General features: G+C 41.5%; 1 protein-coding gene across 2 annotated transcripts; it reads left to right on the forward strand.

Annotated features, from left to right (window-relative positions):
• The first annotated feature begins 4,621 nt into the window (after positions 1–4,621).
• LOC124188595 (multiple coagulation factor deficiency protein 2 homolog) lies at positions 4,622–6,279 on the forward strand. Of its 2 annotated transcripts, none has more exons than XM_046581330.1 (4): positions 4,622–4,931; positions 5,286–5,372; positions 5,478–5,668; positions 6,058–6,279. In XM_046581330.1, the coding sequence occupies exons 1-4, from the start codon at positions 4,738–4,740 to the stop codon at positions 6,153–6,155; spliced, it is 570 nt and encodes a 189-aa protein (XP_046437286.1). In that variant the 5' UTR covers positions 4,622–4,737; the 3' UTR covers positions 6,156–6,279. The 2 variants fall into 2 exon arrangements, with proteins under 2 accessions (XP_046437286.1, XP_046437295.1); XM_046581339.1 differs by lacking the exon at positions 6,058–6,279 and adding an exon at positions 5,821–6,019 and having other exon boundaries at positions 4,624–4,931.
• The last annotated feature ends 8,128 nt before the right edge of the window (positions 6,280–14,407 follow it).

Genomic DNA, 14,407 nt, shown 5'->3' on the forward strand with positions numbered 1-14,407 from the left:
ATGTTTTGACGTCATAAATGATAATCAAAAACCAACTAATATTATTCAAGTTGATTTGACGGGGCGGAGATGGCAAATAGTTTTAGATCTATAACCTTTTAAGTTTGCGATCTATATACAGCTGGGGTTATTATTATTCGTCTGAGGCGGGAGTCTGTATATACACAGCAGGAGAACAAGACGAAGGGGAATAAGAAATAGAAAAAGTCTTCTTATATACGGTATAAATACATGGATGAATATAAGAACGAACGGCGGAAGAAGGAGAGAGGGGGGATGCTGTCTGCGTTGGAGAGCGTTCCTGCTACTATAGACGCCAAGAGCGGGAAGGATCGGATCGGAGTGGCATGGAGCGCTGGAGGCGAGAGAGAGAGAGAGAGAGAGAGAAGGCTAACGTGGTTGTCGGAGAAGGCACGAGTGACTTGAGGGGAGGTTTTGCTGCGAAATGCAAGGGAGGAAGAAAGGTAATTTCATTACCCGACAACTCAGAGCGGCGGCGGCGGCAGTACATATCCCTCCTCCTCTTCTCTATCCCGACCCAACTCCCGCTCTCTCCCAGAAGCGCAACATCTCTCCCTCGCTCTCCCTCAAGCCCTTTCATCATCTCGTCCTCTCTTTTCTTCTTCATCTTCTTCTTTTCTTTTTCTTTTCCCCATTTTCTTTCTTTTTGATTTTAGATATTTTCGGTTAAATTTCTTTTATCTATCTATCTAGCTCTAAATATATAGACAGGTCTATATCTATGCAGCAGTAGTGCTGTGTGTCTTCTTATTCGAGATTGTATATCCCGCCGCGTATAGTCGATATCACCATCCGATGTGTATAACTCTTTCGCGGAACAATATAAAAAAGCCTGCAAACCTTTTTATCTTTTTTCGGGGGGGAATTTGCGCTGCTGGTATAGGCAATCAAGAAAATAATCGAATAACATTTCTAGAGTTTTCTGAAATTTGGCCAGGATTTGTTGTACACATCCTCCGTGGACTTTTGCCCCTTTCACATCATTAAACGGGTTGAGCCTCTTTTATCTAAACGAATTACGTACGTTGGGTTTTATTTCTTCATTAATGAACGAGTAATCCAAACGTTATGTACAAGAAAAACAAGTTTCTAAGACTTTTTTCAAGTTCTATTTCTTCTTCAAGTTCAACTTCCTTGTTAGACAGCGGGGATATAATTAGGTAAGTTCCGGCTGCTACTGTATAACGTGCTTCATGCATAAGTATATATGTATTAGGGCAAAACAAACGTCGTATAAATAAACAGCGAATTGTCACGGATGGGAGAATACACAGCGCACAGGCGGATTGTTAAACGACAAAGACATTTTCAGCGCAAGTATACATGTGCTGCTGCGTATCAAAGAAAAGAAAAGAAGACAATGTGGAAATGGTGTAACTCGGATGGGTTATAGCACACAGAGATAGGAGGAAAAATATACGTTTTCTTGTATATATAAAAAAGAAACGGCAACTAAATGTAAACTTTTCTATTAGCCGAGAGAGAGAGAGAGAGAGAGAGAGGGAGGTGCGTGAAGCATCAAACGAAATCCCGAGGAACGCGTCCTGCATAGACGCAATAAAGATGCGAGTTGAACACTGCAGCAGCAGCAGCAGCAAGGCCGGGCTATCTGGGCTGGGCGCTCTGCTGTCCTTGTTATTCTGTTGTTGGCAGTCAAATCTATAGAAGACAAACGGGCGGCAGGGCGATGCTGGCATCTCCGAAAGAGAAAATAGAGGAACCCCCCGTTTGAAATTCAATAGCGCTCGCCATTATATACATATACATAAGACAAGGGTATATAGTAGAGTCACAGCAGCTATAGTATATGGGAGGAAACGTCTCTCTCTTTCTCTATAACCAGCAGAGATGCCATCAATCAATACTGGAGGAGGTCCCTCGACGATATGATCAAGTGCTGCTGCCTTTTGCCGAGCTCCGCTGGCTGGCCTCTGCCTTCGTTGGCGTCGTCAAGGCAACCAGTCCCGGTTGTGGAAGAAGGAAACGCCTTCTTTCTCGCCATCTTGGCTCGCCCTTTTCTTCCACGAAAAGAAAAGAAAAACCAAATCTTTAGATGCGACTAAATAAAAAGAAAATTCCCTTTTTTTTCTCTCTATATTTTCTTCCTGGTTTTATTTGTTTTTTGAAACTCCCGCCCACCTTATTCGCCGTTTGACCCAAACACCATCATCTCCTGCAGAGTATAAAGAGGCGTAGTAGTGAATTTTCTTTCTTTCTTTATTTTTTTCTATACAAGTGGTAAATGTTGTTAGACTATTGTCGAACTGATGGCTGTCTGGTGCTGGTTAGGTCATCGGCGGAATGATGTGCGAGGGCGTCGGTCGTACTCGGTCCACTGCTGGATTCATCGCCGACAGCGGCCAGTTCTTTCCACGTTCTCTCTCTCTCTCTATGCTGTTCTGTCTTTCTCTTTCTTTCGTCCTGATGCTGATTCAATCAGAGGACGGAATTAATGCGCAAAGAGACGTCGTCACAGTCCACGTTTCCTCCGTGACGATTGCATATACATGCGTCTGGTATAGTCCCAGATGGTAAGACCGTCGTTCAAAAGTCAAAAGCGTCCACACTACGAGAATGTATGAGACAAACGACGAATTGGTTTAATAGCCGGCACTTGCATAATAAACTTTGGATCAAGTTGGAAATCGACATTGGCCTAGACACGATTGTACAACAGGTTCAAACCTATCAACTCAAAACAGATTAAAGGTTTAATGAATGTAAATGACAATTTGTATAGATGAGACTGACCTGTTTAACCGAACAAGTGTTAGGCCTTCATCATTCACTGTCTCGACTCAAATTAGCATTCAAAGATGTGAGTAGTAATGCACGCGTCAATTGTTATATACAGTATAGGAGGGTCCTATTATTTATCGCCGACGACGAGGAAATCATTTGCGGTAGCCGATACAATGCAAAGTGTGTACTGTGTATCTCCACACACACACACATACTTGATCCCCATAGAGCATGTTGTCATGCCAAGCTTTTCAACGATATAATAATAGACAGGGCAGTGGAGTCTATTTATTGATAGAGCTATTGTCGACTATGTACCATAGCTCGACTATATACGCACACCTCGATCAAACGCCAGAGCCGCCGTCCTTATATATTCCAGCAGGATCGAAATTTACCCTCCCCTGCTGCACTCCTGCTGGATGTGCGTCCTCTGCTGGGCTGTTGGACGGACTCAAAGCAGATCGGTGAGGCGGGGCCAGCATTGAAGGATAGAAAGACACTGAGGGCTGGAAGCGAGTCGGGTGGAGGGGAAGTTGATAGAAAATGAGGGGGAGCTATGTACCTACTATACACACAGTTCAATTGCTATCCCCAAATGGTCGATGCATATATGGACATTGACAACAGGGGGACGTATTAGCCGCACCAAAGAGGCATATGTACGTCACGCCTGTGCATCTGTCGCTCTTTTTTATCCATTCCGCTTTTTGCTACAATCATTTTCTTCTTCTTCCTTCCGACGTAACACACTGGTAGGTGGGGTGGAGGGCGATGTAGCGGACAGCATGGCATATATAGCAGACATGTTTCTATCTGTGTCGACAAAGACGCACTTGTTCGCCACCTCATCATCATGATCATCATCATCGTTCCCCCCATAGCGAATCAATCGCCTTTTCTCCCTTTTATTCGGCACTCCTGCTGAGCTCCCATATATATACGGTCTCCCCCTTTTTGATTCATTTCCATCAACTTGGCTCTATGTATGTGGCTATCGTCTCTGTGAGCATATATATTTACTTTGAGCTATTCTTTAGCTATTTGTCTTCGTCGGACGACAATAATGGACTTTCATCAAAAGGCATATTTAAAAGACTGTTGCTGCTGTTGGTGCCTCTGCGATTTCAGCTAAAGGTTTTTACCTTCCCATATTAGTTTCAAGGTTGTCGACCGTATATTAATAAAGAGGGCCGTCATAATAATAAATCCTGTTACATAACCGGGCCAGTCACCTCTATACTACACCGAGAGTCATTAAAAGGGAAATCCTGTACTATCTTTGGCGCCTACACCTAATCGCCACCACTGTATAGCGAGCGCCCTTTGCATAGAATCCGTCAAACCTGAGAGCATCGACTTCAGGGTCTTAAGATCCTGGCGTGAAAACGACAGATTGAGAAGGAAAGCCCCCTCCCCCCTCCTCCTAGACGAGCCTATATAGGAAGCCGGAAGTATTATGTCTTACTTCAGTGGAACTGCATCTCCGTTCATATTCTGTCTCGGTTATGCCGGAAATATCGCTTATTATCAAATGACATCCAACAGTTTTAATAAGAAATTCCGGAAGTCATTCGAAAAAATCTCTGACAAAATTTGCGCGTAACAGATTTAATCAGAAACTCGGTAATAACTTTTTCAGTATATAGGCCTGTATGAATACAAGTTGGGGTTAATTAATGACATAATAATGCTTTTGAAAAAGCATCGAAATGTTCGGTCGAATGGGCAACCTATTGAAAGGAACCCAAACCAGACTTCTCATCACGTCATAGCTCTCGCTGATAAAGAGATATATAGGCCCGACGCCTAATCTGCAGAGGAGAAACAGACCTTTATCTCGTCAATTTGTGTGTCGACCTTGTTACGGCATAGAGAGTTAGACGCGAGCAGAGTCACGACACGGTTATAGCGATTTTGTGTGCATTGCGAGAGCGTTATTGGCCATCAGCGCCGTGTGTTAAAGCCGGAATCATGTTTTCAATATCCACAACAATCATCCTGATTTTAAGTTGCATCGGGACCAGCGTGGCCAGTGGCCAATTTCGAGGCGGCCATGGCTCCCATCAGCACATGAAGAACAGTCACCAACATCACGTCCCGCAGCGACAGGAGTCGGGTCCGGTCCAGTCGGTTCTCCAGGATAAGAAATTAATCCACGATCACGAGTAAAAACTATATAGGCCTAAAGCCATTTGATTTTTTCTCAAGACTCGTCTATACGTCAAATTCCGGAATTTCTTGCGAATGTGTTTGTCCTGTTTATATCCAAGTTTCCAGTCTTCCCAGTCCGTTTTTTTCCGCACAGGTTTAGTTTTATTTTAGTTTAGATGTCGACATTGTTTTGTAGTTTGATACAAAAGCCAGAACCTAGGGCAACTGTAACAAAATCTTCAAAGACAAAAGCAATTCGTTTTGTCATTCCGGTGAAAAGTTTCCGACCTCCCCCCTCTTCTAACGTTCCATTTCTCATTTTTTACTCGTGCAGAACGGTTTGTGAATGACGTAATTTGTTGTAACAGGCATCTGAAAGAAGATTTGAAAGACGTTTATACAGAAGAGGAGATCTTCAAGATGACGACGGATGAGATCGAATTTCACTACTTCAAGTATGTATAATCGAATTCCCCTTTGAGTTGAAACTCGTTTTTTGTTTGTTGTTCAAAAAGACAACACATGATATTCTCGTGCGTGACTGGCAGTCCTGTTTGAAGGTTGCACGATTACGACGACAACAACCTGCTGGACGGCATTGAAATCATGGCGGCCATTTCTCACATCGTACCACACGATCCTGATTTGGACTTGGGCCGCCAGCCAGAAGGCTATATCCTCACCGCCGAACAGCAGCTCAGATTAAAAGCGGCCCAGCAAAGCAAAGCCGACCAGATTGAACATTTTACAAGTAAGAATATCAGTTCAGTTTTTGTTTCTCTTCTTCTCATTGAAATAGTTAAATCCAATAGCAATTAAGCTGAATGTCCATTATGGAATAAATGAAATGCGGTGGTTTAATGAGGATCAGAAATTAACGATTTATGGTTCCAATTTTTGCAGAAATGATTGATAAAATGGTCGAAGACAGTGACACAGACAAGGACGGATTCATCAATTACCAAGAATATAGGGGTTCTTCTAACAGATTCTAAATCACAACGTTTTTCTTTTTTTTTTTGGCTAAGATGAATTAACTTTAATTTGCAAAGCTGGGGGAATATTATTTCAAAAATTAGAAAATAAATCGCCATGGCAAACGATTTGGAATGACGATTGCGTGTGGTTCCTTATTTACAGGCATGATTGATAAGATGATTCAGGACAGCGATAATGACAAGGACGGATTCGTCAATTATCAGGAGTACAAGCGTGTCCGGCGACCAGATGGCGTTTGAAACGCGGGACCTGTTTGTGATCGCCGCGTCATTCTTCGTGCAAACGCTAGATGTCGACAGTTACCGCATCCGAGAGCCAGAATTTGGATGAACCCAAATACAACAATAAACATTTCTTAACTTATTCCCTGTGCATAGGTAGTGTGTGTGTGTATGCTTTCGCTTTATATTGGCTGTCCATCTGCGACACGGTATCATATTATCGTATCTAATTCACGTCGATCGATTCGACGAATAATGACGGGGACGGCGCATCTATTATTATTGTGCCGGTGCCTTAACATATCGCTGTTGTCAAGACAACGACTTCAATAACAATCGATTATGCCATTACGTATGTACATGCACACAGTGGTGCATCCGTGAAGACGTGCACGCGTGCAGTTTTTTTTTTTCCTCGGTTTCCATGGATTCCGTTCCCCAAACGGCCATCGGCAGACCATCTCTCGGCCGGCCGATCAACTATACCGGAGGGTTCAACAGCCACCCACCGCCGGATCGCTTTTGGCCCCATTTGACTTGCTCTTACGCAACGCAACGGCGGCGGCGGCGGATGTACGCCAAGAGGACAAAGTCGTCGTCTCATAGATGGCGTAATATCTCTCTGGAGATGACAAGTGGCGAGCGCTCGTATAATAAGAAAACGTTGCGTATATAATTTGATGTCAGCGCGTTATGTGAATATTATATATCCGCCCTTATTCATCAATTCAATCAGTCCGTAACAGGCGGCTGGCGGTACTCGTAGGCAAATATTGGACCAGCACTTTCTCTGGCCCGCTTGATACAAGTCAACGTGTATAGTACATATATACGGGAGGGGGGTGGTCGTTTAGGCTTTGGCCCTATACCGAGAAGCGGGCCCTGTATATATGCACTTTCATGGCAGCTCGACTGCGGCCGCCGAGTTTATATATCTTTATCGCATGTCGGCACGCCCTCGTTGCAAACATTTTCTTTATAATACTCGCTACTACGCTGCCAGTGTAATGTAGGCCTGTAGTATACGGTCGTCGTCGGTGAAACTTTATAAGCGGCTTATTCACAGTAGGCTGATTCACTTCTGATTCAGTCGAGTGCGGCTGGGCTGCTGCTGGGACGGCAGCCGGCAGCCGGCAGCCGGCGGAGGCGAAACTGGCTTTTCTTCGGAAGGCAGAACAAGAAATCAGTTGACGGATAGATAGCGATTATATATCCTATAGCCCGTCATCACATAGAATGCGCACAGCCAAAAACCAAAGGAGACAGCGAGGAAGAAGCTATAGAGAAGTTTCCGGCCGCTAAAAGCTTTTCAAACCGATCTTTCAACGTCTGCTTTTTGAATGGCGACGGGATTTTTAGGGCGACATTTTCTCGGTATTATTCCATCAACTAGAGTGTTTGCAGGGCGTATATATACACGGGCCTATACTATACTTGGTAATATGTAGACTCACATAATCATTCCCACTGTTACATACAATCAGAGCCTGGTCAATTTTCTCAAGGAGAAAAAGTGAGTTATTCAACGGGGATTCGTGAAATTTCTTATAAACCTCCATGATGGCACAATGCTGCCATTGGATGGGCCCCGGCGTATATAGGCCTGCCCGGGTTTATGTGGGGGGTCGTGTTTGACGTTAGTGATGATTGATGAGTGTGGGAGGGCGTGTCAAAAACTTTATTGGGTACACACAGTCCGTCCGTCTTTACATTGGCAATAGACTGAGGGGGGGTGGGGAGGCAGGCATAGTCAAGGAAACGCGTTTGCCTATACATACACAGAAACGTCCTTGAAAAATTGATCGCACCCAGTTTTATTCTTAAAATCGCTTAAAATCCCCGACTAAAGGAATTACGACTGCCAACATACAAATACAACTGGAGCCCATATAAATTAGAAGATCGGACGTATTACGTCATATCAATGAAACCGATCAACTATTTGCCTTGCAACGCTGGACATTTGACGTAATTTGACGCTATATATATCGGCGCAGCATTTTTCCAGATTGACCTGGAGAAAGAAAAAAAAGATGATGTCATCGTTTTGTTCATTATAATTAGCTCTTTTCCAAAATACCTCTTGCACTTCGTGAGTTCTATTCGGTTGAGCTACTCATCGTGGATCGATGGTCTATTCGAAGAGGGAACAATCGATAGAGAAACACTGATTTGCTGGTGAGGGTTTTCACGCCATCATCCTGTACACACACACACACACGCACAGCCGCCGCCCCGAAAGTTCATTAGTAGAGGAAATTGAATAAATCGTGGTCGGATTAATCTTTGAAGCGCGACACCATCAAAACTGTATAACGCGCAGCAGCTCGCAGCAGCTAGACTTATCCGGCCGATAGGGACTCGCTAGACAGCAGAGAAGGACTGGAATGAATAATAACGAAGGAATCAAAAGCTTCATGATGCGGAACAAAATGTTATTATAGTCGCAAGCGCATTAGCCAATATAACATTACGCCGTCAAGTGTCTTGCGGGGTGTCGAGAGATTCGTGCGGAATACGTATATTATCCCAACGATAAATAAATTACCCAAATCTACACACTATATACTATAGCTAGTAATCTGATTGAAAGAATAAATATATAAATACGCGACGCTCGGCGTGCAACTGTCCAGACAGATAAACTCGCATATTTGTCAGGCTACTGTTGCAGGGCGCAATTTTCGGTTGAGACACAAGTTTTTCTTTTGAGTTTCCGTATGATCAAATCGCTCACTCAGTCGCGGCCAATAATGAATTTAAGGAGTCGGGGGTAGAAAAAAGAAGGGGGGAAAGAGTACGAAAAAACATAACAGATGACACACAAACTAGGCGTATAAACAGGCAGTCATTTCAAATAAATAGAAAGCCGAGGGTCGGTCCGACCCCCTCTTCCATGCAGCCCACCCTTTTTGCTTTGTCCATCACTTGATATCAAAGAGATAGGCCATGGCGGCGGCTGGAGTGGGATGGGATGAAAAGTACTTGGTGAGAAGACGTCAGATTCTATCGGAGAAAAGATAAATGACAGGCGGAGAGACAGGCAACAGACACATCTGAGCATTGTCACACAGACCCTTTCTATATAGCTAACACGTAGTAGTATATAGTCTAGCTCCCGCGTTTGTGACATTACTTTTATAGTACCAGAGAGGAAGTCGTATAAGAATATTAAAAGTTGCGGGCCGGATGCTGCTTTAGCTGCATATGCTGTGCTGTAATAATATCAAGGAAAGGAGCAGCACAACATCGGGTGGGGCTGTTGCTGCAGGGATTGCGTCAACAGTGTCTCCCAAAAGTCGCCTGTGTGTTGTTTGCTGCTGGATGCTGGGCGGTGAGATTTCTTCGAATCGATACTTATAGAAGCCCCACGTGACCGTCACCGTGTTCATTTTGGCGGTTTCATTGCGTAACTTTTATTTTTCTCTTAAATGTTGCATAAGAGAAATATTGATGTGCGGAAACATCGGAGGAATCGGATCAAAAAGTTGTTCTTCGCTTCTCAAAAGAATTCGCGACATGCCAAAATTATTGGCTGAGTATATTTTTTGCCTAAACTTCCAGTAATGGTAAACGCATATGAACCACCGAACATTTACTCACGAGCCATCGCCATAGCCAATATACCAAGTTTACCACCCTACACATAAACCTACCGCAGCAATACTTGTTTGAAATAGAGGCTTATTATTATTTTTTAGTCGTATCTGTCATTTCGCCAGCGCTGATAACAGATTCACTTCGTTAATTCCATTCTTGAAAGTGAACTATATCAACTACAGGGCGTTGAATTGATACGAGTTTCATCATTATTCTTTAAATTATCCAGGCAAGAGAATTAACATGTTATTAGGATCGCACTTTAGTCATCCTAATGCAGGATAGTTTTACCTACAGATACACTAGAAATTCTTTTGATAGAAATATTGACGCTTGTTAAGTGACTTTCTCCACGTGTAATGCCATCGTAATCCAAGGGTATCGCAGCTGTTGTAGATCGTGTCTACGAATAGCATTTTCCAGGATTTTCGAGGCTGGAACACATGTACGAGCGTCAAGAAAACATAGATAATGTGGATGCGCCATCCAAAATATAAATTAGCTTATTTTCACGAACATAAAAATGTGTCTGTTAGCTTATTAACAGGTACAAATGGTCAAGAATGATCAACACTTATGTGTATCGTTGTAAATCAATGCAAAATGCGGCGCTAATAAACGCTCATTAGTAATTAATAGAATAAATTCAAAATGGGTATAAAGAGAAGGAATAAATGCTTGCTTTGTATTAACTTGAGGGATTCTCCTTCCGAGTGTTAGAAGAAGTCATCAGCCGATACTCGGGGAAAAGGAAGGGCAGCAGGGCCCACGTGACCTTGAAAACTCGATTCTCCTATACATAACATTGATACAGCCCGGTTCATGTCGAGTCAAAAGAACTAACGAAGGAACAAAAAAAAAACAAAACAAGATTGGGGGTTTCATTGCGTAACTTTACGTAGTGAAAAACGGAATATGTCAAGGCACGTTCCAAGTCTAATGATAATGCAATCAAGTTTATAAGGGCGATAAATATGCTGCAGTACAGAGACGACTCGCCAATAAATCAATGGCGATACGTTACATGTGCCGTCATAATCAGCAAATATAATTGTGCCGATATGTATGTAGAAGAATCTCTAAGGATATTGTCGTCGGGGATAGAAAAACTCAACTAAACCAACAGAGGAATCTGGACAAATTGTCAAACAAGACGTCAAAAGTCTACAGAGAATCGCAAAGAATATAAAAGCACTGACGGAATGAATTCAAAATGGTATAGAGAAGAAAACAAATTTCAACCTGAGAACCAAATTTTGCCAGAGTGAGCTATTTTTTGGTCAATTTTTTTAAATTATTTGTTATTTGTTATTGTGCGTCAGTGTCGTGTTTTAGCGTGAAAATTTTATATCACGATATTTCGTACGTACAGAGCCTTTGCTATGCATTACCATTCACTTTATGAATAAGAACTAACACTATGAACTAACATTCACTCACGATAGCAGAAACCCACCGCAGCAATACGTGTAAAAAGAGGCTAATTATTATTTACAGTAATCAGTCATACTAGCTGATAACAGGATACACTTCGATAATTCCATTTTTGAAAGTGAACAATATCAATTACAAGATGCTGCATTGATATAAGTTTTATTATTCTTTATTTTATTATCAAGGCGAGGGAATTAACTTGTTATGAGGATCGCACTTTAGTCATCCTACTACGCGATATTCTAACCTACTTTCGCACTTGATATTCTATTAAACGTTAGTCAGTCGCCCATCATGGGAACATTCTCCTTATTTCAACATTTTGGTTGAAGACAATGAAGGTTCCCATGAACATGAAAGAACGCAAGAAAGCATTAACGGGCGTCTGGAGTATATTAAACATAGGGATGCTGCATCCATAATATAAATTAGTATGTATATCAGAACTGAAAAGTGTTTCTTCCATCATCTCAACAGGTAAAAATAATCAAGAACGGCCGAAAACTTATGTGTAATGTTGTAACTCAATGGAAATTGCGGCACAGATGAACGCTCATTTGTAATTAATAGAATAAATTCAAAATAAAGGGAAGGAATAAATGCTTGCGTTGTTTGACTTGTAAGGATTCGCCTTCCGAGTATGAGAAGAAGTCATCATCCGAAATTTACGCGGGGAGAACGAAGGGCAGCAGGACACGCGTGACCTTGAAAACTCGAGTCTACTATTGATGCGGCCCGTTTCATGTCGAGTCAACAGAAGGAACCAAAAAAGAAAAAACATGATTGGCTGTTTCATTGCGTAACTTTTATTTGTCTCGTAAATGTTTCATAAGATAAATAATATTGATGTGGGGAAACATCGGAGGAATCAGATTGAAAAGTTGTTCTTTGCTTTTCAAAGAAATTCGCGACATGCCAAAGTTATTGGCTGAGTTGTTCAATGTTTTTCCTAAACTTCTACAGTATAGACAATCAATTCTCGGGTCGATCATCGGAACATAATATTTTACGAGAATTTGATTGAGAGGCAAAAATAATCTGTAGTGTACGATGCCGAAATGTTTAAGATACCAATAAAATTTATGATCTAGTGAAAAGCGCATTGTAAAGGCACGTCCCATGTCTAATGATAATGCAGTCAAGTAACGCTTTAAAGGTTACCACCCCTAACAACAGCCTACCCCAGCATGTATGGGTGTTAATAGAGGCTTATTATTATTTTTAGTAATAAGTCAGCGGCCTAGCGCTCGCTAATAACAGGATTCACATTGACAATTCTATTTTTGTAAGTGAACAATATTAATTAAAGGGTTATGCATCGATACGAGTAACACTTTTCGTTATTTTATTATCCAGGCGACGGAATTTACTTGTTACAAGGATCGCACACTAGTCATCCAATGCGGGATATTTTGACCTACTTACTCACTTGATTTGGCGCCAAGAGTTATTCTGGCGTTCGGGATGTGATCATACCCTCTATCAATTATGATGAAGGGTAAGGAATAATTGTGACGCTGTTACTTAACCATGGACGGCAGACACGACCTAGGTTCGTCACAACATTTCCCAAGAACGACACACCTGAACGAACGCCCAGGGATCTTAAATGAAGATGAAAAATCATCCACGATATGATATAATTTAAATCCCTAAACGGCAAAGCGTATCACTGTTTCCGTCAACAAAGATGAATTGTTAGCAATTGCCGAAATATTATTTGATATGATGTAATTAAATGAAAATAGATGCGCTGATAATTGTTCATTTGTAATAAAATCAGAATTATTGTAATTATATTGTATTAATTAGAATGAACATTCAAAATGGGGTAAATAGGGAAGGGAAAACAATCCTTGCTTGTATACTGACTTGTACTGATTCTCCTTTCTTCCAGAGAATGTGAAGAGGGCATCGGCCGATATTTACACGATATCCGCCGATATTTACGCCATATTACCGATCACGATAAACGATGAAGGCTGAAGTTAGTCATGAACAATTATACTTTGACTCTGGAAGTTAGCGCTGTAGCCACTACAGTAATGTTGAAATACTAAATTGATATAATGTTAGCCTTCCGCATCATGTACTAGTTAATAGAGGCCTATTATTATTTTCAGTAAACAGTCATTTCGCTAGCGCTGATAAGAGGATTTATTCGATAATTCCATTTCTTAAAATGAACAATAGTAATTGCAGGGCGCTGCATCGATACGAGTGTCACTATGTTTTATTCAATTATCCTGACGAGGGAATTTACTTGTTGCAAAGTTCGCACATCAGTCATCATATGTTGAATATTCCGACCTTCTTATACACTTGAAATTATTATAACATTTGCCTTGATAATCGACATGATAAATATTTCGTAAACACCAAATGGCTTCGCTCATCTACGACAAGGTGTATGACCATTGTCTCGAAAATATTATCAACGAATGATCGAGTACTTGCAGAATGTAAAGAAATAGAAAATCCATCTATAATATGAGCAAGTTACAACCCTTACACTGAAAAGTGTTTCGGGAATCATGTCAGCAGGTATGATCGGTCGACATTAGGCGAAAACATAATTTTAATTATTAAACCTAATGGAAATAATTGCGCTCGCAAATGCTCATTAGTAATTAGTAGAATGAATTCAAAATAGGTATATAGGGAAGGAAAAAATGCTTGCTTTGAATTGACTTGTACAGATTCGCCTTCCGGGTATGTGAAGAAGGTATCAGCCGATATTTACACGGAGGGCAGCGGGGCACGCGTGACCGTGACATCACGCGAAAACTCGAGTCTCCTATGTATAGCCTATACTACATTGATGCGGCCCGGGCCGGTTCATGTCGAGTCAAAAAGAGGAAAAAAGAGAAAAAAAAACAAAAAAACAAGATGATGGTAGTTATTTGTTCATCGGTGCGTATATTCATATGCTCACAAATTGCAATAACTCAATTCAGATCGAACGATTGTGTATGATGCACTTTACATACTGTATGTACATATCAAATTGTAAAGTACAAATGCCATGATATAGGGAATTATATATAGGTATAAAATAGCATTCACCAGCAGAGCTCAGACTTTGCCTATACACAATAAACACCCATATTCAAATATCGAATTGAAAGAAATCGAATCGAAAAAAGGGCGGGAAATGGGCCGATGATTTTGTTATGATCGATTTAAGAAAAAAAAATCAAATAAATTCAAACGTGATGTACAAAAGAGAGCCAGAC

This window comes from Daphnia pulex, chromosome 1, assembly GCF_021134715.1.
Source record: "Daphnia pulex isolate KAP4 chromosome 1, ASM2113471v1".
Taxonomy (NCBI): Eukaryota; Metazoa; Arthropoda; class Branchiopoda; order Diplostraca; family Daphniidae; genus Daphnia; species Daphnia pulex.